We start from the raw sequence: 25,606 nt of genomic DNA, 5'->3' as shown, positions 1-25,606 counted from the left end.
ATTGGACCAACACCGCACGTCTTGACACACGAGACGAGGCTGCGTGGATGCGGCATGGTGGTGATGAGTGGCACTTGTCCGTGCGGTGCCATCACTGCTGTTCTGCGATGTCAGTGGTTACCCAGGCGGGGCCCACTGTGGGAGCCACTGAAAATGGGCACCCGCTGCGGTGGCTCGGTGACTAAGGCGTTGCGCTGCTGAGCACGAGGTCGTGGGTTTGATTCCTGGCCGCGGCGGCCGCTTTTCTGATGGAGGCGAAAGGCAAAAACGCCCGTGTGTGCGAGATTTCAGCGCACGATAAAGATCCCCATCAAAATTAATGCGGAGCCCTCCACAGTGGCGCGCCTCATCGCCTGCGTTGCGTCGGCGCGTTAAACCCCCACAATCAATCAACCACTGAAAATGGGGGCCCCCCGGTGGTGGTGCAGGGGAGCTGATTGTGGGCCTGTGTGCGGTGGACGCCAACTGGTGGCGGGGCCGCCTGGAGGGGGGCGCCGAGGGCCTCTTCCCGCTGTCGCACGCCTGGAAGCTGGAGCGAGCGGACCACCAGCCGCAGCCGCAGCCGGTGGACCTCTGGGCCCGGGCCTGCCGGGACACTGTGGCCCAGCTGGCCGACGAGCTGGGCCTCCGGGCAGGGCAGCTTATCCACGTGCGCCGCATCATCGACCAGGACTGGCTCTGGTGGGTGGCGCGCGTCTCGCCTGCTGCTGTTGCTCGCCGTCCAGTTGATCGGGGCTGCTTTGATGCTTCCTGACTTGTGGGCGAGTTGGTGTTCCATTGTAGACGTGTGACGCTCAAAGTATGAGAAGGACCGGCGCTTATCCCCTGTGGGCGCCAGAGTGATCTCGCTGGGAGGTGAGCAGGACGTCGTCACAAGATAGCGCGGCACCATAACTTAGGACGTATCGCCTACCGGGAGTCAGAGAGTATAAGGGAAGAGTGCTTGCGCCTTCCTTGCCAGCAGCAGCTGTAAGGTCTCTTGCGTGGCCGCTGCTTTCAGTGAGTCTGGTGAGTCCATTTCCGTTCACTTTGATGTCTGTTTTGCAAGCTTCTTGATGCCGACCAGGCACTTAACTGAGGTGATCTCCGTTCTCACTCCCCATGCCTCAACAAAGGCCTTCAGCGGGGCACACTGTTGTCTTGCGATGTGCTCTCTCCTCCTGGTGATCCAGGGGCCGCTTCAAGCACTGTGTCGTGGCTTAGATGAGCAATCTTGTGACAGTCTTGTTGGGGCCATGAGATCTTGAGCCCGACAGAGGATCCCCAGTTTAGAGGAGAACTTGCAGCCTTGGTAGTCGCGTTTCCAAGAGCTTGCGTGTGGCAGGCGGCCGTTCATAGAAGTTGAGAGTCCTCGCGTTGGCTGAAGGGCGCAGTACGGTGATTTCACTTCTTGTGCTGTTGCGCACCTCCTCCAAGATAGGCATTTGTTGTTCACACAAGTTGGACCTGGAGCTCCGGCTTGGGCAGGGCCATCATCTGGGGCGTTTCTTTGAATTCAGCTTTGATGTTATCCGGCTCTGGCCACGGTGGTGTATAAGCAAGCGAGTCTTTATGTGGCTCACTTTTGTTTCCCATTACCTGTGTCGTCCAGGCAGGGGCGGTCCACCAAATGCCCAGACACACTCTCTTGCAGGGCTGGGCGCCTTGGCCGCCACATTTGGCGTCATTGGGCACGAGAAGAGTGTCGAGAGCAGCGCTTCAGCGAGGGTTTCACGAGATGGCGCCATGGGCACCATGCCGATACCTGTCGAAGGCAGAAGAAATGCTTCCTTGTCCCCATGGTCAAGTGCAGCATTTAAGCAGGCTCCAGTGTACCATCAATTTGATCCTGGGGAGAGGAACAGTTTGCATGGGTCCTTGAGTGTTGGCGCATCCATGTGACGCATGACTGGTGTCCTTCCACGCTTTGAGAACGGTCCCAACTAGCATCACTAAATAAAGGCTTTTAGAGTATCGTCACTTTTTTCTCTCATTGTTATGTGCCGCCAGGATTTTCGTTGGTCGGTCGGCACCACGTGATATCTGTTTATATATGGGCGCAGCCATTGTGTTTTTGGGAGCCTCTCCTCTCTCTCTCTCTCTTCTGCGTGGACGCTAGAGCGGCCGGTCGCACTCTGCCCGTCACAACCGGCGACGCTTTCGTTGGGGTAGATGGCAACACTGTAAGCCAGAAACAAGATGGCCCCCAGATGCTTGCGGGTGCATGAAGTGGCAGTACTCTTAAGCGTGGCTTATTTAGTGACACCAGCCCCACCGAGGCCTGAGGGGCTGGTGACTTGACACTGGCACTCGCACGATGTTTCTAAGAGCGGAGAAATGCTTCCTTGCAACTGCAATTGCCTGCTGTACTCATGCATGCTAACTGTGCTGTGGGTCTGAGGCACGGCGGTGCACGGTTTTGTGACTGGCAAGGGCGCTCTCCGAGGGGCACGCTTCCTGTAGAAGAATACTCGAATCCAGCTGTGTCAGCTGGTCGCCTGGTGTGTTCCAGTTCCTCCAGCAGTCCGTGCTGAACTCTTCTCATGTAACTGAAAAACCCGGTGCTTTCAGTTTCTCTTGTGGTCCAGCTGCGATTGACGGCGTTGTTGGCGGCAGCTGGAAGGGGAGCAATCGAGGCTTGCTGGTCGCTGGCGTGGTGGGTGGACCAAGTGGGAGGACCTTGCAGACTGGCGCTTGTGGGACGGTTTTGAAAGCCGGTTCTGGCAAGGCGACTTTGCAGCGAATTTCAGCCAGCGTTTTGATGCTCATTGTGCTGGGGTAGAGTGTCAACTTTTGTAGCATCTGCTATTTCACGTTCTGCCAGCTCAGAATTGCTTTTGGTGAGCTCAGTCTTGCTAGACAAAAGCCGAGCGTGCGTCGCGCGTGGCCGGCGTCGAGCGTAAAGCGAGCGTCACTGACCAGCCCTTAGTGCCAAACGGTCGGGCAAAGACGAGCGAGCGAGAGGCTGGAGGCCATTGAGCTGCCACTGCCTCTTCTTCATTCCTGCAACCGCTCGCACAGCTGGTTCCTGTCACCGAGTGCCTGTTGTTCTTGTGTTGTGTACCAGGGGTGAGTGCGGCGGCCGGTGCGGCAAGTTTCCCCGAAGCGTGGTCGAGGTGCTGCCTGGTGGAGAGACCGCCGAAGCCCCTGTGTCCCAGCCAGTCGTGGCTTGCCCTGATCCGGTCCCAGGCGCTGCAAGTCCGGCACAGGCGCAGGGGTCCCCTGGGGACGAGGACGTCGTCCTCCGCCGCCTGGACCCTGGCCCGGTGGCGTACGGGAGTGCGCGATTTGCCTTCTCGGCGCAGTACCCCAACGAGCTGTCCCTGGAAGTGGGCGACATGGTGACCCTGGTGCGCCACGTGGACGACGAGTGGACGGAGGGGGAGCTGGCTGGACGCAGGGGCCTCTTCCCCACGGCCTACGTGGACGTCATTGTTGGCTGCGCCGCCCCGGAGGGGGACGACCCGGAGGGGCGTTCCCAAAGGGCGTGCTTTGGCCGCGCCCTCTTCGACTTCCCGGCAGGCGTCGAGGGCGACCTCGCTCTCTCGGCTGGCGAGGTCGTCATGCTCCTGGGCAAGGTCAACGCCGACTGGTACCGGGTGAGCTCACCACTGAACCATTGCGCAGGGCCAAAGAGTGGGCGAATAGGTCGTTTAGGGCCGAGTGAAAGTAAGTATTGACGTATTCATGGGATGTTGTGGCCGTTACTACACCAGGGTCAGAAACGGGGGGGCTCACTAAGAGGGTTCATTTTAAATGGACCTCTCCCTGTATGTAAACACCGTGACGTCACGAAGCGCACGTGCGCGACGGGTGGCGCCTGCTGGCGGCCGCGAAATGCGGCTTCGGTTGGCAGAACGCGCCTGCGCCGCCAGCCCGGCCTGGCCGCGCAGTGCCCGAAAAGAACGATGTGCCGATGGTTCGGGCCGTCGCTGGCCGCCTACATTACAGGTGGGGGTCTAGCTATCCTAGCTGCGGACGTCGAACCTCCATGTAGCTTTCTGCACCAACAACCTCCGCAACACTTTCGTATATGACGAGTGACGCTTTCGGATAATCAGTGCGTGACAGCATTAACGAGTCATTCTGAAGATTGGTGCGTTTGCGACGCGTTCCAAGAATGTTTTGTTATGATGCTTTATGTTAGGACACATACCAAGGAAAGCTCATTCATTGTTGTTTTCGAGGTCCGCTTAAGCTGAGCGCGGTGCCTCAGGCAGCATATACGCTCCCTGTTCTTGGTCCCTTTGCGTCGCCCGGAGACAGTGGCTTACGAACGATTTCATGTCGAGGGGGAAAAGGAAAGGTAAAGCATGAAAAGATTAAAAAGAAGGCAAAGCATGAAAAGATTAAAAAGTAAAATTAGCAGCAACAAAACAAAAATATAAAGAGCAAAAACCAAAAATTATTCAAATAAAATTATGGCGATGATGTCGTGCTCTACGTAGGTGACCGATTGCTTTGTTACATTTTTCCCCAGTAAAATCGCGAAACGGCTCATCGCCATTGTGAGAGTAACATAGCAGCCACATATTGTTAGTGCGTATAGCTTGCGACAGTGGCACTGAAATAATTATCCGTACTCGTTATTTCATGATAGTTAAAGTTAGTGTCCTTGTACACCCGCTGAATTTGCCGGCGTCGGGAGGCCGCAACAAAATACATTCACTGAGTCCGTTCGCTTAGGGCCAACAGATATCGAGTTTTTTCGAGACGCGTGAGCGGCCCATCTCACGCCGAAGGCATGATGCTACATGCATGTGAGCACGGCAAGCATGTCAGTTTTGCCGCGTCCTCAAGGCATAATATTATTGATCAAGGTAAAACTTTATTGCATTTACAAGCAATGAATTTCGTTCGTCTTGAACAGATCTCCCCATACAACCAAACTTGTCGTGGTCGATTTGGCGGCAGGCGGCTATCGCGGATACTTCTTCGAAACATTTATTTCGCGTAGCTATAGCAGGTCAGACATTCATTGTATTTTTAATACAGTACTCTATCTCATCAAAACATGACAATATTTCCCAGCAAGAAAGTTTCCATCTGACCCCAACCCCCGCTACTATTTCTGCTGGTACTACATGATAGCAGATGGTTAATAAACAGCATCATTTCATGGCAGTAATTAGCGCGGACTGCTAATGTAGACGATATGACTGCGCTTTGAAGAACAGCAGAAGTTCGAGAATGAGAAACGTTGCTATGAGTAAGAGCGGACGATGTCGCTGCTTGGGCTGCTTGCCTCTTCGGCGCATTGCGCGCATCCACAATACCTGCCGAATTTACCTGTTTGGGGACGCGGCAAAGCCTGATGCCGCTGATTTTGCTCGCACGATTTGCTTAGCCGAGAGCACAGCAACCCACCGGCATCAGAAAACCGAACACATAAACACAAACTCCACTTTTGCGCGCGTCTAATGCAGCCTCACTGCATACGCGCCGCGCGCGGGTCCGAATGTTTCGCCAACCACCCTCCCGGCCACACCCAGCACGTGCGCTCGCCGTGACGTTACGGCCGCCGGGTGACGTACCCCGGGAGAGGTCCATTGAGAACGACTCAGTGGGCAATGGAGCGGGAGATGACAGGTGTAACATTAAGGGACAAGAAGAGAGTAGAGTGGGTCAGGGAGCAAACGCGTGTTAAGGACATATTAGTAGATATTGAGAAGAAGAAATGGATGTTGGCAGGGCATGTAATGCGAAGGCAAGACAACTGTTGGTCATTAAGGGTAACAGAGTGGATCCCTATAGAGAAGGCAAGCATGGCAGGGCGGCAGAAAATTAGATGGGCAGATGGGATCAAGAAGTTTGCGGGGGTAAATTGGTTGCAGTTAGCACAGGACCGGGGTAATCGGAGATTAATGGGAGAGGCCTTTGCCCTGCAGTGGGCATAGATAGGATGGTGGTGGTGATGATGATGATGAAAGTAAGTAAAGAACAAGCGGAAACGTGGGTGGCCCTTCTCAGTCCAGAAAGCCTCAAGCTGCTGCTGCTGCTGCTTGGGCCCGTGAGGTCAAATGCTCCTCAGGGTTGGGCTGCCATCTGGTCAGTTCACACTGCCATTCCTACGAAGGGAAAAGCCTTTGTTGGGTGTCGCTAGTAATGAAGGAGATGTAGCGAAATATGTTAATTGTGCTTCCCCAAAATGCACATCACATGACACACTGGGGTTTTAGAATGGCATGTGGAAATGAGCATAATGGAATGTTGCATGCCTTGCTGTGAAAATAAATGGCCAGTTCGCAGTGCAGAGTTTAATGGCTGCTCGTGCTGCTGGTGGTCACCTTTCTTGCTACTATTCGAATTATTTGGTTCCACATTATGCGTCGCCTATCATTATTCACTTTAAAGGAGCCATGAAGAGAAAACAAAAGTTTCTTTTATTCGAAAGATTAGGTGTTTCATAGTACCCCAAGCGCTTTCCCGGAAGCAAATGATGCTTTATTCACTGATAAATAAGGCAATTTAAGCCAAAATTTTAAATCTCCCGCTAAAAGTGCACATTTGGTGACGTGAACAATGGCGTCATACGAGCTGGTCCATGAAACAGATACTTAGTATGTCGACTCCATATAGCACCCACACGCGGGCAACTTGTGCCAAAACCGAGACGGCGGCTATTTTAAAAATACTATTAAAACCTAGTGCACCTGCAGCCCTAGTCATGGAATCGCCTGATCCAGAGAACAAAACTCTCGCCGAGGAGCTAGGGCTTGCATTTAACAACCTTACACCACTTGAACGCTCAATGCTTCTAAGTGCACGAGCGGCAGGAGTTGTTTTGGATACGCGGTGGACGGGAAAGCGACCATTCCGCGATAGCCACAACAGACGAACGCCCTGCCGTCGGCACCGCTGCCTCGTCAGCCCCGTCGCGACGGACGAATACAGACTGGTACGTATGTGCCGTATTTTTATTACGGTTAATAATAGTTCAATTTCAGTAGCAGTATCACTTATGCCAGTTGGCCGGTGTCGTGTGTGGAAAGCCGTTCGCGCGAGCTCTCTGCTCCGACCAGAAAGATATGAGTGTCAATGCGCGGTGCGTACGGCATTTTTTCCCCCAAGGTCAGAGCGCTTACGGCGATTTGACGAAGTCGGCGACGAGCGCCAGCATGTCCCAGGAGTGAGCTCATGTAAGCGTCCCTGCCGTAATCACTTCGTCGGAAATTAAGCGAGCACACTCGTACTTCCTTCAGCTCCCTTTCTTCTCCGTTTGCAAAGTTCACAAAACGTAGCCACTTGCTTCGCCGCGGTTCGTCGTTTGGCAGCACATGAAAGGAGATCTCTTCACCGGCGGGGATGTCGCACTCCCTTGACGATTTGCCCGTACTACATGGGCATTTCAAAACGTAGCAACGAAATTTCATTGTAAAGTACTCGAACAAACTGAAGTTTTCAGTGGTTGTAAACTGGAAATGAGCTCCTAACAATAGCAGCAAGCCAACACCATTCCGAAACTGCGACGACTGTCACTATCTCGTCGCTGCTTGCTGTTTCTTACTCCCCTCGTTTCTATTTTTACCTTTGCTGGTTAGCGATATGACGGCAAACCTCCTGTGAAGGGATTACGATACCAAGCAAGTGCGCGGCTGTGCGTGCTGGGACGGTTCGTTGGCCCCGAAGAGCCTCGAACCCGAATATTCGTCTGCGCGACGGTGGCGACGGCGAGATGTCGAGTTCGGCTGGCGGTAGTTTCGTACGCATTGGCGCACACGCTTGCGTGTTTATTCGGAACTTAAACCGTTTACTCTACCGTTCTTAGTGTCATAAAAGGAATGTGCAGTATGTTTAACGGGCATATAGCTCGCTATGCAAACTGTAAGCCCTGCCTAACATGCGTTTGCTTTTGCCGGCCTCCGCCAATCACAGAGCATTCTCGAGTGACATCATAGGTTCTGTTGCGGAAAATGAGCTGGTGGGTCGCATGGTCATTTTCTTTTTTCCTAATTATGTAGCTTATTTGAGCGAAGTTTGCGTTATAAGTGGTGTCGTTATGGTTCTAACGAGGCAACCTTTCGAATGAACCAAACTTGTGCTTTCTCTTCATGGCTCCTTTAAAGGCAAAAGTCACTTTCCGCTGGCATGTAGTTAACTTTCTTGCTGTAACCCACGTGGGCTAACGTACGGGATAGCAGAGGACCCTTGCTAGCTTCACTAGAGAAAACTACGCGCCGTACACTAGCCCCAGCGGAATCCGAACACTCAAGCACGTGTTCGGGTACTCGCGTGCGGTAGACAGATTCCGGCAATCCGAAGTGAGGCTGTATTGCCTGGCAGATACAGGGCATATACCAGACACCACGACTATCGCTTGCGGGGAGACAGCGGCTCCGTTCACTCGCTCAAGCCACGGGACTCGGACCTCAGTATCCGTCATCACGGTTGCAGGAGCAGGGGAGCATCCCTTGCGACCGATCAGGGCAGAATTTCTCAGCAGAGTCTGTGGAGCCAAATGGGTTCTCGGTGATCGAAGCATTGGGAGTAGGCACTGCCCGAACCGACAGACACCGGCTGAATCTCCCAGCAGACTTGCGGCGGAATGCTTGTTGGTCCCGCAGGTCTGCTTGGGGGGAGAGGAAGTCCCCCGCTGGTCGAGAAGAGGGTGGTGTGGAGCAACGTTGGTGCGGAGGAAGGTGACACGCCGGTCCTCCTTCCCTCGCGCATACGTTCGCGGCGAGCCGGTTCAGCACGTTGCATGGGCTCACGAAGAGGTCAGGACTCGAGTGATGCGCCGGCTGCCCAAAATGGCGGCTCCCAGCTCGCGAAAACATGTGCAGGCGAGGCGTAGGGAAACGGGGGTCCCCACACCCATCACGTTGGCTCAGTGGCTCAAACCTGTGCCGCTGCTTTCCTGATCAAGAGGAAAAGTGAAAATGGCGCATGTGGTGTGCAGGCGCGGTCGCAAGACGGCCGCACGGGGATCTGCCCGACGTCCTTTGTGGAGGAGATGGTGCGTCCCGGCGCGTCGGAGGGCCTGCGCAGTCGCTTCAACTCGGCCCCCCGTCAGCCTCGAGCTGCGCCGCAGAGAGAAGCCCCTGCGGCGGGCCAACACCCTGAGCAGCACCGAGAGCGCCGCCTTCAAGAGGTGACCACCCTTCCGCCAGGCAAAGTGGGTAGCAGCTGCACCTGGCAGTGGCTGTGGAGCATGTGTCTGGGAAATATCAGCGGTCTGCGCTTCGGTGGCTTAAAAAGGAGGGTCCTGCCTTCCGTAATCTGCCTCTTTGCTGGTGCTGCCATGACAGTGTCGAAGGGCGAGCGAGGGGTTTTTTTGGGAACCAGAACCAGGAGGGAACCAGAAAAACCGGTTTTGCCTTCCAAGCCCAAACTTTAAGCGGTCATAACTTCTGCTACAGACCGAACAGAATGATACTGTTAGTCTTATTGCACTGCTTGATTTTTGCACAGTTCGCCGGTACCTTGTTCAGCTGCATCACTCCAGCAGTTTTTTTACAAAAGCCGTCCAAAAATCAAATATAAAAATCCGAACAAATTAGCTTGTAGTCGTTTTACACAAAAACAAATTTTATATCTACAATCAGAATAAAAAATTTCATATGTCCTCCATTTTTTATCACTATAACTGTAAAAATAAAGTTTTCGATCAGAGACCCACGTGCCCCCTTAACTGTCCACGGCGGCACGATTTTTTTGGGGTCTGGTTTTAGGTGCGGAGTGACCCACCAGTGGGACACGCAGCTATGCCTCTTTCGTTTGCTCCAACCAGATGGCGCACTGCCACCGTTGCAGCGGGCGTTTGGCGCATTTATTTAAAAGATGCAAAGCTGTTTTCCGCCTTTTTTGCGTGAATCTATGTTTAAATACTAAGTGCTTGCCACAAGATAAAACACATAAAGTCAGCTTCTGGGATAGAAATATTTATTACGTTGATAAAAGTTAAAATTTAGTAGGAACGTGCCGTCACTCGGCTCCTTGGAAACAATTGCGCCACCTCACGTCCAATGCAATAGACCTTATGCAAAAGTGCCGCCATCTACCGGAAGAAAAACGAAACGAGCACGCGACGCCGTGTTGTGGGACGGCGGTCGCGGGATTGCTTGGTACGGAGCGTGTGAGGTGCTTTCTGGGCTTGGCATTCCTTTTATATTCAGATGTAAGCGCAGCAAAATGAGCGACGAGTGATCTGTGGACCTTTTTCTGTTGCCCACATTTGCGGGCGACTTCGTAAATAAGCCTTATGCATCGAAAAAACAATCAGGGAGGCACCGGCAGGGAAGCTGTTGGAGGCTGTCACGTTTCTTCTCTCTTTCTTTTTTTTTTTTTGGGGGGGGGGGGGGGGGGGGCTTTGAGAACACCAACATTAAAAGTACATCCGTGTTGGTTCGCATCCTGCGGGTTTCTCAGGAGGCCATTCCTGAAACGCTTCGAAACTAGCGGGCTGTCCTAAGGTTGAAATGGAGGAGAGGGGGGGGGGGGGGGGGGGGGTGGGGGCACTCGCGATGTAGCTATACGCTAAGGATCCTCTGGGACGCAGAGGAAACCTGAAAAAGAAAGAAAACACTTAACAAAATGAATTCCATACCTGGTATTTTTTAACAGCGGAGCTGTGTAGAACGTAACGTGTGTGGCGTGTAACGCGTTAAACATTGCCAATAAATGGACCTCTCCCGGGGTACGTCACGCGGAGGCCGTGACGTCACGGAAAGCGCACGTGCTGGGTGTGGCCGGGAGGGTGGTTGGCAAAACATTCGGACCGGCGCGCGGGGCGTATGCAGTGAGGCTGCATTAGAAGCGCGCAAAAGTGGAGTTTTTGTTTATGTGTTCGCTTTTCTGATGCTGGTGGGCTGATGTGCTCTTGGCTACGTAAATCTTGCGAGCAGGATCAGCGGCATCAGACTTTTCGGAGTCCCCAGAGAGGTAAATTCGGCGTGTATTGTAGACGCGCGCAATGTGCCGAAGAGGCTGGCAGCCAAAGCAGCGACATGGTCTGCTCTTACTCATAGCAAGATTTCCCATTCTCGGAACTTCTGCTGTTCTCCAAAGCGCAGTCATACCGTCTACATTGGCAGTCCGCGCTGATTCGTGCCATGAAATGATGCGGTTTACCAACCATCTGCTATCATGCAGTACCAGCAGAAATTGGTCAAGTGAAATAGGGCCGGGGGTGGGGGGCAGAGGGAAATTTTCTTGCTGCAAAATATTGTCATGTTTTGAGGAGGTAGAGTAGCGTATTAAAAACACAACCTTCTTAGGCGACGCGAAATAAATGTTTCGACGAGGGATCCGCGATAGCCGCCTGCCGCCAGATCGACAACGCCAAGTTGGTCTTATGGGGGGATCTCTTATTGCTTGTAAGTGCAATAAATTTTTACCTTGATCAATTATATTCTGCCTTGAGGATGCGGCAAAACATAGATGCTTGCCGTGCTTACATGTAGCATCGTGCCTTCGGCACGAGATGGGCCGCTCAAGCGACTCGAAAAAACTCGAAAAATGTATTTGCCCTAAGCGAACAAACTCGGTGAATGTATTCTTTTGTTGTGGCCTTCCGACGCTGGCGTATGCAGCGGGCGTACAAGGACACTAACTTTAACTATCATGAAATAATGACTACCGAAAATTATTTCTATGCGCTGTCGCAAGCTATACGCACTAACCATATGTGGCTGCTATGTTACTCTGACAATGACGTTGAACCATTTCGCGATTTCACTAGGGAAAAAAGGTAACAAAACAATCGGTCAATCACGTAGGGAATGACATCATCACGATATTTTTATTGGAATAATTTTTGGCTTTTGCTCTTCATATTTTTGTTTCGTTGCTGCTTATTTTACTTTTTAATTCTTTCATGCTTTACCTTTCCTTATTCCCCTCGACATGAAATCGTGTCTACGCCACTGTCTCCGGGCGACGCAAAGGGACCAAGAACAGGGAGCGTATACGCTGCCTGAGGCACCACGCTTAGCTTAAACGGACCCCGAAAGCAACAATGAATGAGCTTTCCTTGGTATGTGTCCGAACACAAAGAATCTTAAAAAAACATCCCTGGAATGCGTCACAACAGCACCAACCTTCAGAATGACTCGTTTAGGCTGATCTGTCGCGCACTGATTATCCGAAAGCGTTGCCCTTCAGTTGACCTTGCGGTAAACGAAAGTGTGGCGGAGGTTGTAGATGTGGAAAGCTACATAGAGGTGCGACGGTGACAGCTAGGATAGCTAGACCCCCACCTGCAATGTAGGCGGCCAGTGACGGCCCGAACCAACGGCACATCGTTCCTTCCGGGCGCCGCGCAGCCAGGCCGGGCTGTCGGCGCAGGCGCGTTCTGCCAACTGCCACCGCACTTCGAGGCCGCCAGCAGGCGCCACCCGTCGCGCACGTGCGCTTCGTGACGTCACGTTGTTTACATACAGGGAGAGGTCCATTGTCAATGAATAATTAAGTAACCAATAGCAGAGCGCTGGTCAGCGTGTGCCTCGCGGTGACCGCCGAGTGTCCCCAGCACACGCAAAGGCTTTAGCAAAAAAGAAAAAAACCTGCGAAAACCTTAAAGAGCGAGAAAATCCCAAGTGCTCGTGAGTGCGTGCCTCGCGGCGACCACTGAGCGTCCTTTGCTCGCGCCGTGGATAACAAAACTTAGAAAATTCCGCTCGAAAAATTTTATCTCGGGGAAAATAGGCTACGGTCGAACAGCAGGCGACGAGTGGTAGATGACCGATACACGGAATTATTACGTACGTTACTTGCGCCGCTACTCATGGCGCTACGTGAAGGTTGCAACTTTCGCGGATCCCTTATCTCCTGTAACGTTTGGCAAACGAAACAATGCGTAGTGCTTTCATAAAAGCTTACCGAACGTCCAGAATAAAAAGAAAACGCGGGCGCGCAAAGCACGAACGGCAGACTCAAAACTCTACCCCCACATGATAAAGTACGAGCTGACCGATGCAGTGCGCCTTAACTACGAGCAGGGAGGAGTGCTCCAATGCAAATACATGTAGTCTAGAAAATAGCTCACTTTGGGACCTTGTTAGCCTTGCACATATTATTTGTTTCGTGACTATGCATGCGATCTAGCTATAATACTACTGCGTGAAGGGAAGTCAACCCCCGCAAGCGACTTCACGCAGGGCTCGAGTCATGCTTCCGTTGAGAAATAAAAAAAAGATGTGTACGCTATTTCCGTGGTCGTCCTTGTATCATATCTTTGTGCACAGCAAGTTACACAGCAGTATTTGGGCATCTTGGACAACGATAAATGCCGACGTGTGCGTCGCTAACCCCCGGCTATCATGTACACAGCGGTATCCGGAGATCCGGGAATCCCCAACATGGCGGAAGCGCACGCGGTTCCCGCAAGAGGGCGCCAGTTTTTGCATAAGGTCTATAGACAATATTTATTAGTTGCAATTTCGAACTTCAGACGGCAGCACAAGATGGTGTGCCCTCGCGCATGGGTCACTGGTGGGTCACGCCGCACACAACACAAAAACATTTTTATTGAGTGCGTTGTGGGTCACCGGTGGGTCGTAGCCTTTAACATCAGACAAGTATTCCTCTGGGCATGTGTATCCTCATGCAACAAAAATCGTACCTCTGCATTCACGTGTCATAAAGTTATCGCAGCCGCAAGCAGATAGATGCACGTAACTTCGCAGCCACATAGCTGGAACACAGGCCGTGACCCACCGGTGACCCACGACGCAGTGAGCGTGTTAAATACCGTATTTATTCGAATCTAAGCCGATAGTTTTTTTGAAATACTGATATATCAAACTCCAGGGTCGGCTTGGATTCGAGGATTTTGAAATACGCGCCAATTTCCAAGTTAAGTGGTGCACAGCTAGCGCCACCCAGAAAAGAAAGTATTGTAGCCATTACTAGACGAGCCATTAAGGGCCATAGGCCGCCATTTTGAATTGTGCAGATAGTGGCCTGCGTGCGGTGTGGCGTTTGGTTTTGACAGCGCAAAAAGAAGCGGTGCCATAATAGTGCCGCTTTTAAAAGCAAAGTTGTTTTAGCTGCGGAGTTGTCGTCGAACGTTCAAGCCGGGCGAGACTTCGGCGTGGATGAAAAAAATGTCCGTCATTGGAGGACGCAACGGGAGAGGATATTTGCGTGCACCGCAACGAGGTTGGCAATCACCGGACCACTAGAATGCCGTCACCATGAAATGGAGATGACATTGGCTGACTTCGTTCAGACGCAGCGAGCAGCTGCCCTTCCAGTAATGACGGAAGTACTCCAGGCAAAAGCAAGGGAGCTTTTAAGGGAACGAGGCTTATCGCGGGCACACTTCAAAGCCAGTCGGGGCTGGCTACATAAATTCATGAAGCACTTCGGCTTTAGCCTCCGTCGTCGAACCTCAATCGTCTAGAAGTTGCCCGGTGATTTTGAAGAGAAACTGATTGAGTTCCAGCACCGCATCTTCATGTTCAATAAACGTGTTTTCTTTTTGTGAACGCTGACCTCGCCTTTTTGTTCGGCCTACATTCGAGGTAAGTTTTTTTTTTTTTTTTTTTTTTCGCGCCTTCGGACTTTCGGGGGTCGGCTTAGAATCGGGGCCGGCCTAGATTCGAATAAATACGGTATGTTTAAGTGCAAAATAACCAAGACGATACGCAAGAAACAAGAGACAGGACCAGCGCTACGCTTGAATATTTTTAAAGAGGCCATGCAGACAAAATACAAGTTTGTTTTATTCGAAAGATTTCGTGCTTTATAGTGTCCCCAGCGCTTGTCCGGAAGCAAACGATGCTTTATTCACTGATAACTTAATCAATTCAGGTAAAATTTTCATTCTCCCACCAAGTGTGTTTTCGCGACGTCTGCAATGACATCACAGGAAACGCTCTGCAGTTGATTTCGGAGCCTTGCTTTCCGTTCATCAACCTAGGTGGCGCCACCATACCATGAAGGGCTGTTTTTTGCCTTTTCTTTGTTTTTTGACCGTATTTATACGTGGCTTGTTTTTGTTGAGATAGAAAATAAACGTTTCGTGAAACATGGTATTCACGTGACAGATACGGTCACGTAAGACACCGTGCTTACTCCATTCGGCCAGTGTCATCTGAGACGTGGCGTCAACCTGGCGTGAAATACACACTCGCTTCCCGCAGCTGTCTCGAGTAGTCTTCGTGGCCGAACGGCCAAACTTTGGATCAGCTCCGCGCAGCCCAAACATAACAAGCGTTGAGCCATGCGTGCACGATGTACAGATTATTTACCAACGGCGGCTCGCAGTGAGCGGCAGTACGCAAGTTCGGATCGGTCGGATAACCCCCTGCAGTAAGTACCGTAACCTTTCACAGGCGAAAAGGTTCGAGCCGGACGCGGGCATGCCTTACCGATAGCAACATCCACGCACAGGAAACGGATTAGAAGCTTAGGCGGGTCGGATCGCCTTAACACCTGCAGCACTGCGTCTTGCCGCTTTGCCGCTTTCTGCTGGAGATATTGCTTGCGGAAGCTCCGGCGTTCACCGTGGTAGATTATTGGCTTGGCTAAATGCGCACTAATGCTTTTTTTGAAACGAAACTGAAAGTGTGACGGCTGACGGGCGTGAGGGAAGCAGCTTGTCTCGCAGTGTATAAAATCTGTTGTCTGCATTTTTTAAATTACGGCAGCTCGCGGAAAGCTTTGATTTACATTTATTTCACGTTCTCAACCACTTAGTAACTGTTTATATTGTGAAAAACATTTATAGATGCTTGTCTAATGAGCTCTCGCCGTGCACAAATATTGTGACGTCATAAACCGTTGTACTCGAAAGCGTGTGGGGCGTCGGAACCCATTTGCCACGTTTCTGGTATTCTCTGCCATATTAAACAACTGCGGGAGGGGTAAATTTGGGTTCCCCACACGTTAATCTATCGATACAGGTTAACTTGTTTCCACCCTTTAGTGTCCCTTTAACCTAACCGTGAAAGGGCATGTCCATGACTTATCCTAAGCAGACGAGTGCCCATCAGACGGTTCACGATTATATACATTCTAGATTAATGAGCTCTCTTGGTTTGGGCGAAACTATCGCAATAACTGTTTCTGATATTTGGGATTTTTAATAGTTATAGATAAACTACCAAATAAACGTGCATGAATATCGTGTCACAAATGAAAACCACGTAAACCAGTTCTTTGGAAAAAAAACAATGAGGTCAGCCCTGGGGTTCATTCATTGTAACACGTGGTTTAACGCTTCCTGGCCCGCGCAGTAAACCATCTCGAAATACCTGCATTGTGCATGCTCTTGTCCGAGAACTCTTTTTTTGATGGTGAAGGTTTGTGAAAATGATGGTATGCACTAGTAATTTTTGGAGACACCACTCGGTGTTTAACGGAAATGCGAGAACATTTGATTTAAAGGAAGAGGTACGGGAGTGCACTGGGAGCCCAGCTGCATTTAACTAAACATGTGGGGGTTGGAGTGAGGGGGTTAAAAAGGTGAGAAAAGGTAGAGTTTTGCCAGAGGCTGCTGCACACAAAATGCATTCTGAACTTTGGTTTGGCATCAAGCTGCGTGCGGGAGGGAACGGGCAAGCGTTGAGGCGAGCTGTTCGGGTCATCAGTCGTCCACGCCGATTGAACTACTCGAACGGAGGGGCGTGCCCTGGCAAGTGGGGCTTTGCATCCGCTGGTTGTCGGCCTTTGCGATCGTGCACAGCCACTCTGTCCCAGCTGTGTTGCATTGCCTTGGAGGTTGTGTCAACTGTCCTGTCCCCGTGGAACAAAAGGGAACACCTGATGTGTAGCTTTAGAGCTGCGCACTGCGCTAGGGCACTGCGCTAGGGCAGGAAGTTAGATGGGCAGATGAGATCAGGAAGTTTGCGGGCATAAATTGGTTGCAGTTAGCGCAGGACCGGGGTAGTTGGCGATTAATGGGAGAGGTGATGATGATGATGGTGATGACTGTGCTAGGAAATGGGATGCGCCGGAAGCGAGCCTCTAGCGTGTTGTGGACGCTCTGAAGGCGTGGCGGTGCTTGAGCTACAACGTTTGGTGGACTGGCCAACTGAGACTTTTTTGCACCTTCTGTCCTGCAGGGAGGTTGCCAGTTTCCACCAGCTGAAGCCAGGTAAGCTGCATTTGTTTTGTTGGTCTCCCGGGTGGCCAAACCTATGCTGAGGGCATTTTTTTCCATGCCTGCGGGGCAGAGGGCGGTAATGGGGAATGGGCTGGTGCAGCCAAGCACGTGGGGAGCTGGCTGCTGCTGTTCATCCCGGCAGTCTACTCCGGGTCCACAGGCCTTTGTGGGGCCGCACATAGAGTTTCTTACAGTATACACTAGAGAGGATTCTGGCGCTAGCATCTATGCGGCTCACATCAAGGTCGTCTGTGTCGTCATGGACTGCCATTATACATTGCGCTCCTAAATTTCATCATTGGCTTGGATTGAAACGTTTTAGTGACCGCAAATTTAAACAAAGTGCCACAAAAATGCAAAGAATAGTGTGCAATTATGTAAGTGGAGAATAAAACAGGAGGCAAAGCGTATTTTTGCCGGAACGTTTGTTCCTTCTATTTTGCAGGCCAAGGTGGTAGTTACGAAAAAGGTTAATATTTGGGGAGGAAACTCATTATAGACTCTCAACTTTACCATTATTTCAAATAATAAGTTGTTTGAAGAGTTCGGAAAGTTTTTGCAGCGTGCCTGTGAAAACGTCACCACCGACCGTCAGCTGCAGTTTAACAAGAAAAAAGAAAACGTGGCGTTAAACAGTCTTGGACGATGACAAGATAGGACAGATTCAGGCACCCGTATCTGTCGTATCTTGTCTTCGTCGAAGTACGTTTGGTTTCTTCTTTTCGTCGGCTACAAATTTCGCGGCGGCATATTACCCGCTTAGTCATACGTCCTTCGACTGCGGCATGACCAATGTCAGGTACAATCACGCTCTGCCTGCTGTTTCACCGAACATGGCTACTACGGGACAGGAAGGATTTCGGCTTCCTCGTAGCTCGTAGACGTGTGGATGCATAGTGAAGAAAGCAAATCCCCGAAACCGCTTCAGAATCTAATGGTCATGCCAAGCCCAAGCCAAAAAGGGGGGTCTTTTTGAAAAGAATTGCTGCACGCTGATTCTACGGCGCAGATTTGAATTGCATTTTGGGACGAGTCCGTGGCAATGCTGCTGGTGGGTTTGGAGCTGATTTCGCCTTCTACCGTGATTGCAACGTGCACGCAAATTTGAAGGATAATTTTAGCAAAGAAAAGGGTGCGCGTTAGAATTGTGCAAATACGGTATTGCAAATGTTTTTAAAGGTGGAATACTGTACAGTTCGAGAACACGCATTCACTAGAAAGAAAGACATATATAGCATAGATGTCTATATTCCTTATAGCATAGATGTCCTAGATTCCTTATAGCATAGAAGTGTGGAATAGACTTCCAGAGTACGCTGTTACTAGTTCAAATGTCAAAGCATTTGAGTGTTCGCTAGAATTGTACTACCGGCAGCATGAAACCTAATGTCTGTTTTGTCATTGTGTATTGTTTTTTTTGTTAATATTCCTCCCTGTAATGACCCTCAAGTCAGGGTTACAGTATCAATAAATAAATAAAAAATATATATAGCAATAGTGCCGGAAATACGTGACAAACTCTTTCGCGTTGAAAAAGGATAAAAGTGGGAAAAAAAAAACGTAGGCGATTTACAAACAAAATCAGTACAACCACAGCAAATATGAGGGTTGCATGTCATCTTCCAGTTCACCGTCAGTGCCCTTATGGCAAGAACCGCGGGGCTGATGCACGATAATTACGAGTGGAAGGACTTTTTTTTTCAGTATGAGCAGCCCAGGATAAATAACCACGACGAAATTTCACGCTCAGGCCATCCACATTTGTGTCGCAGAATGTTTCCATCAGTTGGCTCAGCTGGCGAAAAACGTGCCGCCCCAGATGTGCATAACCAAGCAGAGCAAAAAGAATGGCCTTCAAATAGAGGCCGTAGGGACTTGATAGTTTGATATAAAGGCCCTTTACTGGTTCTTGTGAAACTGCCCCAGACTATCTGCTAAATTGGGCTTGCCTCTTTGGTCTCAGTGGCCTAGGGATAGAGTCTTGGGTTTCCACACTAACGGCCTGGGTTTGAGCCCATGTGGGATTAACTTTTTTTCGCGAGACCGGCGATTTCATTCTTTACCACAACATGTCCTTTTAGATGAATGTTATGCATTCTTCTTGAAACTTAGGGTTGTTTGATATCTTTTAGGTGAGTTTAGCCTCCCAGTATATTTCTTTCTACTTTGATTGTTCCGGTACAAGGTTAAAAAGTGGTGAGCATGCGGGGTGTCTAGCCGACCATGTTTGTAAAATACCGCGGGTGATGACTTTGGCCGGTGTCGTGTTGGTTGTCGTGCCACTGGGTGGTGTGTGGCCCTGGCGAGTGAGTGACTGCGCGGGGGTCTGGCGATGCCGTCCTTGTGCACAGTGACCCGGCCGGCACCTTCCCGGCCACCGCCCGTTGTCCGCTCAACAACTGCTGCGCTGCCCCGCCGGTCTGCACCACCCGTGCCACTGGCCCCTGCAGAGCCCCTGCGGACGGCAGCACTGGGTCAGTTGCATGCGCCTGTGCAGAGTTTCTGATGCGCCTATGTAGTGTCCCTGGAGAAGAAAGTGTGTGACAGCTGCATCTTACTGGTACTCACCTACGGGGCAGAAACGTGGGGGCTCACCAAGAGGGTTCAACTTGAATTGAGGACGACTCAGCGCGCAATGGAGCGGAAGATGATGGATGTAACATTAAGGGACAAGAAGAGAGCGGTGTGGGTGAGGGAACAAGCGCGTGTTGAGGACATATAAGTAGAAATTCTGAAGACGAAATGGATGTGGGCAGGGCATGTAATGCGAAGGCAAGACAACCGTTGGCTATTAAGGGTAACAGAGCGGATCCCTAGAGAAGGCAAGCGTGGCAGCGGGCAGCAGAAAGTGAGATGGGCAGATGAGATCAAGAAGTTTGCGGGGATAAATTGGTCGCAGTTAGCACAGGGCTGAGATAACTGGACATCTATGGGAGAGGCCTTTACCCTGCAGTGGGCGTTAATGGTCTGGTGATGATGATGATGATGATGATGATGATGATGTAGAGTTTCGGCGTGTGTGCGACTTTCCTTTCCCCTGTGAGTACAAGCGCAGTGTTTCCTGCGCGCACCCAGCGGCACCTGCTGCTTCGCGTGGAGCGCAACTGCCAAAAGAGCCCTGGGAGCAGCCGAGGGGCGGAACCGGGGGCTTTTGAAACAAAGTGTTTTTCTCCAAGACCCGTGGTGTGGTAAAATGTTCCCTTGGCCGAATTCGGCCCATTCCTTTTGTAAATAAAAGTGGCCCGGTATCTTTTAGGTCGGTTTAGAGGTAGGGCGTGGCATATCAACACACGTAACGGGCGTTCTGCACCGCGCCGGTAGTGCCAGGCTTGTACCTATCTTGAAATGGAACATCGCGTGCGGCACAGCGTGGTTGGGTACGGCACGTAGTCTAAAAGTCTGCCAGCCATCGCCACTGGGGAGCTGGAGTGGCATTACGATCCCACGCAAGCTGCTTCGTCATGCGGATGGCAGATACGGCCTGGGTGCATCTTAAAAGGCTCCGGCCACAGAGCGCTTCGCGCAGTCTACCACAGCACAAGTGTGGGGCAGCAGCCGCCCCTTCGGAAACATTACGCACATTCGTTGCCTCTCAACATCAACACAGCGACGAAAAGGGCACATGATGAACTGTGCAAGCAGGGACAGAAGCGAATGACGTTAAAGGGAAAACGCTAAGGAAAAAAAAAAGAGATAAAAATAGAGGAAAAAGGACAAAAAATAGCAGCGCTCCGAGAACAGAGCAGCATTTGGCTGGCTTGGCGCTCGCAACTGGCTAATCCAGTAAGGCGTCGTTTTGTTGACATTGTTTTCCCCTAAGAATGGCGGATTGGCCACTGGGAGCGAGAGTAGGGCGTGCGCAGAGCGCTACTGGGAAAAGGCTCATTCAGCGCACTTTTCGGCAGTACGGGACCGAGGCCTAAGCTTTGCCCATCTTGACTCCTTAGCGTGTGCAGTGGACGCCAGGCCAATGTTGTCAAGGGGGTCTACCTTTTGCGTACTTGGCCCAAATTGTGTCATTTTATTGGGGGCAGAGCAGCCTAACCTATACTCTGTTGGTGTCTCAAAATCCTTGAATAGTGAAACTCTGATCAAGGCTAATGTATTGTATACAGTCAAAACTTCATGTAATTCAAGTCTCCACTAAACGAAGATACGCCACTTCTCTCTGAGACACTCGCTGAGACCAGTGCTTTGACTAACGAAAACAGCGAAGCCAATTTCATGATCCATCTTAATTTACGAACCTTTTCTCGAAAAATGCAGCTCAAAAGTGTTCATTTTTGGTCTTATTTGTAGAGGGCACCACAAAATTGAATGATTGATTTATTGCGAGCAAAAGGCAACATTGCAGAGCACCTTCATTCCACTTGTATGAAACTGCACGGCACAAAGTGAGAGTTGTAGTCTTGAGTTCACCAAATGGCACCAGTAGTAAAAAACGTTCTGTGTAGCATGTCGTGGACAACACTGGTCCTATTGCTATTGAATAGGCACATTTCTGAAAATGTGTGTTGTGTTGTTTGTTTGCCTTTGTTCCACGGGTTTTCCTGTGCTTTTTTCGTTCTTTCGAATAGGCCTCCTTTTGAAAGCACATTAGTTTTGTGAAGTTGAACTCGTTAGGCCTACGTCTGTCTAGCATTGGCATCTCATAGACTCCGACGGGGCATGTCCAGTCGGTAAAACGCTTGTCTATAACAGCGATTGCTACTGCAACTGGCTATACCTGGAAAGTGCTGACAGATACTCTTCAAACAAGTGTTGGGGGCTGAAGTAGACTCCAGAATGGTGCGCCCATTTTCTGTAAATTATTTCAGGCCAACACCCCAGAGTGTCGAAAGTGTGAAAGGAGGAGTGTTGTTAACTCTAGCAACTAGCATGCGAGAGTTCAAGCTCACCAGCGGTGAACTTTGCTATTTCCACCGAAATGCAGCGTCCGTTTCAGCCTGTGGGAAAGGGTGGGTTTGCAGAGGCGGTCTAGCGAGCTCTCCAGCATGGTGACCATGCTTGCTCTTGGTGCATTAGCTGCATGGGCTGTTGAAGCCATAACAGCACAGCCAGGTTTTTAGTGGCAAATCTCGGCCATTTACGTGGATCTCCCACAGGTATGAGCATGAGGCGATAACCGTGCCGTTCACGAGGCAGTTGTGGCTTCAACCTTATCTGATATTCGCTGCTGTGTGGAGGGGAAGTGGCAAAAGGCACTGTGCGGAGAGCCCTGAGCGATAGCGGACATTCTCGAGAAAAATGTTGCCTTTGCACATGCGGCATCTTTCACTGGCCTCAGTGTTCTGAAAGCCCATTTTCTGACCACGAGGCGTTGGCTTAGAGGCATTGGTCGTGGAAAGCAGTGATTGATCTGAACAGGCAGTGGTGTGGACGCTGGCTTTGTGGCCCATTCCAGAGGCCTGCTCTGGATCGAGCAACACCACGAACCAGGCCGGCCCAGCAGCCAGGCAGGACGAGGAGAAGCGGTGAGTTGCTGGCCTGCCCCCATCGGGGTGCCTTGCGATGCGGAGAGGCTGTCGCTTTGTCGCGGGAATGCCTCGGCTGTCGGGGCCGGGTTTCTGGTGCTAGCCAGGGTTGATTGCTGGCAGGATGGGGTTGATGTTGGCCCCCTAGTCTGTCCAGTGCCTCGATGGCACAACATTGTGCCTGTGTTGCTTGGGTTAGGGCTGTCCTTTTGGCTGGCCCAGTCAGTTCCGTTAGCCTTCCTAGCAAGCCTCAGTGGGCCAAAATGCTGCCACAGCCTGCGACTGTTGTGACAGCCTGCATTGAACACCGGGTATCTCCCGAAACGCAAGCTGAATTCACTTCTAAGAAGAAAGTCGGTTGGTTCTCAGCAGGCCTTTCGTCAGGTGGGATTGGCTTTTGCTCCTCCGTGGCTGCAATTGAGCCTTGGTGGCAGTACAGAAAAGAGCAGGCTGTCAGCCCCTGAACTTTTCCACGACGTCCCAATTCCAAACTAGACACAAATCATGGCCTACCGTTCGTGATGATCGCACAGCCATTAGGCAATGACGCCCGCACTCTGCACCCAGCCATGATGGCGCAAGGTGGAAACACCTCAGAAATTTGCCACGTGGAGCCCGTTTGTTCTGCTTGCTCAAGTGAGTGACCTCCGGGAACGAGGGTTCATCCCTGGTCAGCTCAACTTGACCTTCCCTATACCCAAACATGACCAGCCTATCACAGCTCAAGGGATCCTAATCAATCAGTCCACACACCACTTTGTTCACCCCCCACTCAGATGCAGAATAACTGAGAGACTAGTTAGCAGTTGCCCCATCTACTATTCAGAGGGTGTGCAACCATGCTTCCACCCCAGCCAAACAGGCTTTCGTCCCAATGTGGACACACGCGCTGGCTCCTGCACAGAGCCGCCGACCGATCCCACTTTGCAAGACGAGAGCCACACACTGTCGTGGCCATTGGCAGTCTACGCTCGTTACAGCGGATCCGGCAACAACAGACTTTCGGTTACAACAGACCATTTCTGTTGGTTTGTCTGGTACCCATGCATTTTAAATGGAGTCCACTCCGCTCACAACGGACCCGGCTAGAGCAGACTATCGGCTACAACAGACTAAATTTTAGGTGAAAATTGTTTCGACTGAACGTTTATAGCGGACTTCCGCGGGGCCGGCGCCCGGTGTGCTTTTTCGTTTATTTTGGCAAGAAAACTATTATGTCTGGCAACATTGCTGGCAGCCGGGTCGTTGGCGCAGCCAAGCCAAGCCAGTGGCTTTTTTTTTGTGCGACCAGCGGCATGAGCGGCAGGGTAGCTGATTTCACTGTCGGATAAATTAAGCGTAATTAACGCTGTTGAACACGAGGAAAAACAGGCTGACATCGCCAGAAGTACAGGCCTGTCTAAGCACAGTGTCCGCTGTACCGTCAAGAACAAGGCCGCTGCCGATAAACGCGACTCCGGTGAGATTGAAAACAGGGCAATCGAATACTCGAAGTGGTGCACTCGGAGGCGAGTCTGCCCTCGTCCGTTTTTTTATGTAATAAAAAACTCGGGTTCAGTGAAGTTCGGCTTTTATTATTCCCACGCATGCATCGTTCCCGTTCCGTTCGGTGAAAAAGGTAAGAAATGCCTCAAGTAGGGGCTGTTCCCCATCCATTGTGTGCAATCTGCCGGTAACTGTGCGCAGTCCAACAGGTCTAACTTTCGATTTTACAGCTGACTGTCATCAGACTATTTCATTACATCTGTTTCAATGACCAGAATAAGATCGCTAAAAATGTGGAATCTGCCTTGAGGGAACGTCGGGCAGCGATCCGATTTGTTTGACGAACGGTTTTGGGAAAACCTGCCTCGTCGTGAGGGGATTTAAAAGAGCCTAGCTAATGCTGATGGGCACGACTGATGGTTTATAGCTGGTTTATAATTGCGCCTAGTTATATTCTTCCGTTATTTGCTCAGCTCATCTTGCGTCTTTACACGCTTGACCACATGCGCTAGGCCTTTTCGAAGTGCCGGTGCTAAGTTTTGGAAACGGTGTTTATGCGATTCTTTGCCCTCGTGCGAACACTGTGCAGAGGTGCTGCAGGCGTGTAGAAAGAACAAAGTGTATGTACTATGCATGCAATATCGGTCAAAGTACCCACTGTAGGGCTCATAGCCCCCCCGGTCGGATACTGCATACTTCGGCTACAGCGGACGTTTTTTTTCCGGATTCAGAGGGTCCGTTGTAACGGGCGTAGACTGTACACAAGGTGTCTGACGACGCCAGCTAAAAAAATTAGTAGTGGCTTAGCTCTGCTATGCCAGGATATGCGTAGCGTGAGCTAAGGTTCAGCAATCCAGTCCATTCCAGTCCATTCCAGTCCAGTCCAGTCCAGTCCAGTCACTGCTCCTCGCGCATGCTCAGCACGACTCTTCACGAGCCACGCGAAACGGCTATCAAGCGGCTCCGGTGCAGCGTCAGACTTGGCTACTGCGCAGCTGAGGTGCACACCTGGGGACGCGCCGGCTCCAGTGCGTCTGCCACGGCTATGACGCAATACAATCTAACACAATCCACTTTAATCCAATCCAAGCCAAGCCAAGCTAATCCAATCCAATGTCTCTTGTGCTTGCGCAGAACGACCCTTCAATGCAAAACTGCTCAATCTCGGCCAGTGTAGCTTACGCTACAAAAGTTATTTTGGTGGAACTTGCTAAGGCCTAGCCTCGAGCGAGAGCTCAAAACTGGATACAAGCCTTCCCACAAGGCTGACTGATGACACTTAACGGCTCACACCCTGGCTGGGAACCAACTACCTGTTGTGTAAACCGTGGAGTCCCTCAAGGTTTCCTTTTGGGACCGGTGCTGTTTAATGTAGCCATTGCTAGAGTGGCACTGCAACTGGAAGTTGGCACAGCTGCCCACTTCACCATTTATGTGGACAGTGTTACAGCTTGGACTGAAGCAGCTGATTTTGATCCTCTTGACAACCAGAAACTAGAACTGCTAGCCACAACACATAGTCAAACCCAGTTATAGCAAACTCGCAAGAGACACCTGTCAGTTCGATATAGTTCGTATTTGCTGGCGAGGCACGTATGCTGGCAACTCTTCATGCGCG

The 25,606-nt window shown here is 51.0% G+C and overlaps 1 protein-coding gene across 1 annotated transcript in view; it reads left to right on the top strand.

Annotated features, from left to right (window-relative positions):
- Window positions 1–25,606, top strand: part of LOC144164365 (rho guanine nucleotide exchange factor 38-like) — an 83,487-nt gene that overhangs the window by 17,690 nt on the left and 40,191 nt on the right. The window contains 7 exon segments of the mRNA XM_077694875.1: window positions 429–681; window positions 3,047–3,578; window positions 8,879–8,935; window positions 8,937–9,070; window positions 16,989–17,020; window positions 19,381–19,503; window positions 22,434–22,503. Coding sequence (XP_077551001.1) covers window positions 429–681; window positions 3,047–3,578; window positions 8,879–8,935; window positions 8,937–9,070; window positions 16,989–17,020; window positions 19,381–19,503; window positions 22,434–22,503 — 1,201 coding nt within the window.

The sequence above is a fragment of the Haemaphysalis longicornis genome, unplaced genomic scaffold, assembly GCF_048455015.1.
Source record: "Haemaphysalis longicornis isolate Haplotype H1 unplaced genomic scaffold, Haemaphysalis longicornis Haplotype H1 scaffold_13, whole genome shotgun sequence".
Taxonomy (NCBI): Eukaryota; Metazoa; Arthropoda; class Arachnida; order Ixodida; family Ixodidae; genus Haemaphysalis; species Haemaphysalis longicornis.
Note: the sequence above shows the minus strand (reverse complement) of the source record. Positions and strands in the feature narration are given on the sequence as shown.